Source organism: Gadus macrocephalus, chromosome 7, assembly GCF_031168955.1.
Source record: "Gadus macrocephalus chromosome 7, ASM3116895v1".
Lineage (NCBI taxonomy): Eukaryota > Metazoa > Chordata > Actinopteri > Gadiformes > Gadidae > Gadus > Gadus macrocephalus.
Window position 1 is genome coordinate 26,056,211 of NC_082388.1, and position 5,000 is coordinate 26,061,210.

At 48.7% G+C, this 5,000-nt stretch overlaps 1 protein-coding gene across 1 annotated transcript in view; it reads left to right on the forward strand.

Moving 5' to 3' along the window:
- The window catches only part of LOC132461436 (cell adhesion molecule DSCAML1-like), a 21,320-nt gene that overhangs the window by 11,361 nt on the left and 4,959 nt on the right, over positions 1 to 5,000 (forward strand). Inside the window, exon 3 of the mRNA XM_060056521.1 lies at positions 1,641 to 1,805. Within this exon, the coding sequence (XP_059912504.1) occupies positions 1,641 to 1,805 (165 nt within the window). The remainder of the gene's footprint in view (positions 1 to 1,640; positions 1,806 to 5,000) is intronic.

Below are 5,000 nucleotides of genomic sequence, written 5' to 3' on the forward strand. Positions count from 1 at the left end.
ATTAAGGGACCGGTGTTTAAATTAGACTAAGGTACAGTGTTAAATTAAGCTGACAGACAGGTGTCAAGGTTAAACTGACTGACAGGGCTACATTCAAAACAATGTAACGCACATTGATGTATTGCATTAAATGCAGTATTAGTATAAAAGGAATTTATAGCTAGCATTGGTATGAGTGAGTGTAGAGCATGACAGGTCGTCATGACGTTAGAACGACACAATCTACCCAGCACCTTGATCCACCTTGCCCACGACAAACTACACCTCCCACGCGCCCTTCTGTACCTCCTCCGCCCGGCTACAGCCAGCCAATCAGTGGGATGCACCAATTAGCGTTTAGCTTGGTTAATGAGAGATAATTAAAGAAGTGTGCTGGGGCTATATTTAGCCTGGCACTATAGAGGACAGGAGGAAACACAGAGGGATGGGAGACGACAGCAGCGAACACACAATACTCCGACTATACTACTACGTTACCAAGGTTTAGCAGTGTATAATGCTGTCGCATAGTACCCATAATACTCTTATAATAACATTATGCATAATATCTATCTGATAATACCACTGCATATAATACCTTGATATATACTAATTCAGTATTCATTCTGATAATATAAATACAAGGAATATTCTTTTGCCAATATTGCCAGGCATTTTGGCGGCAAACAGTTTGGTTTTGAGGATTACGTCAGTGAGTGAAGTCATAATACCTTTTACACCGGATACAACATCCAGAACATTTTCACATTCAGTTGGCTTACATTAATGCCATCAGGGCGTGTGATTTCATGAGTCTGCTCTGGCAAACAAAACAACAACATGTATGTCCTGTGTAGCAATGACAGAGCTGGTCTCTGCACACGGCTGTTGCCAGGGAAGAGGATCGGATCAGTTCCTTAGCAACCTCCGCATATTCCCGCCTCCTGTAATTCCACTAATGAGTCTGGGCTTATTCAGAGTGGCAAATATTTAAATATTTAATGAACCTGCAGTGGATGTAACACCACGACCCTCCCTTCCTCTCTCTAGCCTCACCTCTCCTCCCTATCTCTTCGGCCATCTCCTGCTTCTCTCCTCCTTCTCTCCTCACCTCTCTCCTCGCGTCTCTACTCCTTCTCTCCTCCCTCTCTCCTCGGCCATCTCCTCCTTCTCTCCCCCTCCCCCCCATCCGTCTCCTCCCTCTCTCTTCACCTCTCCTCCACCTCTCCTCCCTCTCTCTTCATCTCTCCTCCTTCTCTCCTCACCTCTCCTCCATCTCGCCCATCTTCTCCCCTCCTCTCCTCTCTCTAGTGGATGCGACGCACCATCAACCATAGGTTCACTTATACATGTCCCCCTCTCGCCTCCTCTCCTCCTCGCCCCCGTCACCCCCTCCTCAGCCCCCGCTTCCCCCTCCCTCCTGTGTGTAGCTCAGCTGGTGGAGCATGGCATTAACACTGCTATGGTTGGGGTTTCTATTCCGACTGGGGACACCCATGCTGAGAGTCACGTGAGGGACGCTCAGTGTTGTAGGAAGCTTTGGATAAAAGCATGCAACATGACCGTCACCACAATGGGAAGATAACCTTTACCGTGTCTTTGTGTGTGTGTCTGTGTGTGTGTGTGTGCGTGTGTGCGTGTGTGTGTGTGTGTGTGTGCAGTGTTCAGGGAACCATACACGGTGCGTGTGGCCGACCAGCGGTCCATGCGGGGCAACGTGGCCGTGTTCAAGTGCCTGATCCCCCCCGCGGTGCAGGAGTACGTGAGCGTGGTGTCCTGGGAGAGAGACACCGTCTCCATCACGACAGGTACAGCCCTCCGCCGACGTGTGTGTGTGTGTGTGTGTGTGTGTGTGTAACTATGCGGTGTGTGTGTGTGTGTGTGCGTCTGTGTAACCATGTGTTGTGTTGTGTGTGTGTGTGTGTGTGTGTGTGTGTGTGTATGAGGTGTATATTGTTAAGAAATTAAAATCTGCTTGCTCTCATCTCCTGTTCAGTGATCAGTGACCACACGCCCACACACAAACACACACACACATGCACGCACGCACGCACGCACACACACAGACACACACACACACACACACACACACACACACACACACACACACATAAACACCGCCCTCCCTCCTCTCCTGCCTTCCCATGTTCTACTTCCACCTCCTCTTTTTCACCTCCGTCTTCGTCCTGCTCCTCCTTCTCCTTGACACAGGTCCTCACACATTGTGATCGAAGCTGTCTGTCCTGTCTGTTTATACATTATAAATGTACAGTGTGTGTACGCTTATACATATTTTATTCTAGAATGGGAGCAACTGCAACCACCCAATTTCTCCCTGGGGATCAATAAAGTATTTCTGATTGTGATATCTCCCTCACTCTCTCGCTCTCGCTCTCTCTCTCTCTCTCTCTCTCTCTCTCTCTCTCTCTCTCTCTCTCTCTCTCTCTCTCTCTCTCTCTCACTCTCTCTCTCTCTCTCTCTCTCTCTCTCTCTCACTCTCTCTCTCTCTTGCTCTCTCTCTTTCACTCTCTCTCTCACTCTCTTGCTCTCCCTCACTCTCTCTCTCTCTCTCTCTCTCTCTCCCCCCCTCCCTCTCTCTCTCTCGCTCTCTCTCGCTCTCTCTCGCTCTCTCTCGCTCTCTCTCTCTCTCTCTCTCTCTCTCTCTCTCTCTCTCTCTCTGGTGTCTACAGCTGTGATATGTTCCTCCATCACATATAAAAGTGTCTCCTCTCTCTCTCTCCGCCTCGTCCTTGAACAACCAGGCCACAATTAGACACTCCCAACATCCATCTTCATTAACCTCATTCTTATCTGTGTGTGGTTGCCTGTGTGTGTGTGTGGGTGCGTGCACGCATGTGTGTGTGTGTGTGTCATTCGTAATACAATGGGTCCTTACGTGAGGCAAACAGAGTTTATGATTATATAATGTGTATGGAGCTTGTTGTTCGATATATCATGATGATGCATTTGTTGCCTTCTAAACGTGGGGATGAGAGGAGAGGAGAGAAGAAGAGAGGAGAGGAGAGGAGAGAAGAAGAGAGGAGAGAAGAGGGAGGAGAGGAGAGAAGAGGGAGGAGAGGAGAGAAGAGGAGAGAAGAGAAGAGGAGAGGGAGGAGAGGAGGGAAGAGGAGAGGGAGGAGAGGAGAGAAGAGGGAGGAGAGGAGAGAAGAGGAGAGGAGAGAAGAGGAGAGGGAGGAGAGGAGGGAAGAGGAGAGGGAGGAGAGGAGAGAAGAGGGAGGAGAGGAGAGAAGAGGGAGGAGAGGAGAGGAGAGAAGAGGAGAGGGAGGAGAGGATTGGAGTGGAGAGAAGAGGAAAAGAGAGGTGAGGGGTGGGGAGGAGAGGAAAAGCGGAAAGAAAAGGGAGGAGAGGAGCAGAGAGAAGAGGAGAGGAGAAGAGGAGTGGAGGGGAGAGGGAGGAGAGGAAGGAAGAGAGGAGGAGAAGAGATGTGGAGGGTAGGATGGGAGAGGGAGGAGAGGGAGGTGCATGGATGGGAGGAGAGGAGAGTGGAGCAGAAGAGAGGGAGAGAGGGCGAGGAGGAAGGGGAGGAGAGGGAGAGAGGAGTAAAGGAGAAAGAAGAAAGGGAAGCAAGGAGGGTAGTAGGGCAAGAATGGCCTCAGGTCGCGACAGATGGAGTTTTATATTTTGTGTACACACACACATACACACTCACACACGCACATACACACGTGCACACATGCATACACACATATGCATACATACACATGCACACACACATGCACACACATGCATTCAAATACATGCAAACACACACATACACACCGCTAACACATGCAAACACAAACACACACACACAAAAGCACAAACACAGACAAATGAATACACACACATTCATGCATACAAACATGCATACACACACCCGCACACCCACACACACACACACACACACACACACACACACACACACACACACACCTAATTGCACACATCTGATACACTGACGTACAAATACACCTTCTCTCACTCTCTGCCACTTGCTCACACTCTCTTACACACCCTGTCGCTCTCTTACCTTCCTTCACACACTCTCACCCACACCCTCTCCATTTCAATGTAGAGCAGTTTGTGAACAGCAAGACAAACACAAAACAAAACCTCCTGCGGATCTCTTGAGGAGTTCAGTGGACACCCACAAGTCACCAGATGAAGTCTGGGAGGAAAGGGAGACAACACAACAAATGTGTTGGTGTGTGCGTGTGTGTGTGTGTGTGTGTGTGTGTGTGTGTGTGTGTGTGTGTGTGTGTGTGTGTGTGTGTGTGTGTGTGTGTGTGTGTGTGTGTGTGTGTGTGTGTGTGTGTGTGTGTGTGTGTGTGTGTTTGTGCGTGTTTAGTTTTGTAGACAGGTATTTTGTGGTAGTATGTTGTTGTATGTGAATAGGGGTATGTAGTGTGTATGTATTGTGTAGTTGTTTGTGATTTGGGGTATGCAGTGTGTATGTAGTGTGTAGTGTGTGGGGTTTGTGATTAGGGGTATGTAGTATGTAGTGTGTAGTTGTGGTGTGTGATTAGGGGTATGTAGGTCACTTAATGAGCAGTGAGTGTGAGGAAGGATAGTTACATTCACATGCTTGCTGAACACTCCTGCACACACAAACACAAACACACATTAACATATCACAACACAGACACACACACGTGACAGTGACACATCCACACGACAACGGACACACCAACAGAGACACACAACCTCACACACACTCACAGGGCCTTTAACCTTTGACCCTGACCTGAGCAGACGATGACCTCATCAACTGAAGACACAGGAACGGCAGTCGCCTCAATGTAACAACACATCATATTAATATTAATAATAATAATAATATCAAGCAGGAAAACAGCATCACATCTGTCTCAGGGGCCCAGGGTCTGCTGCACATTGAAATGATTTCCACTCACAGATGGATGCACAGTGACACAGAGACACACACACACACACACACACACACACACACACACACACGCACACACACACACACACACACACACACACACACACACACACAC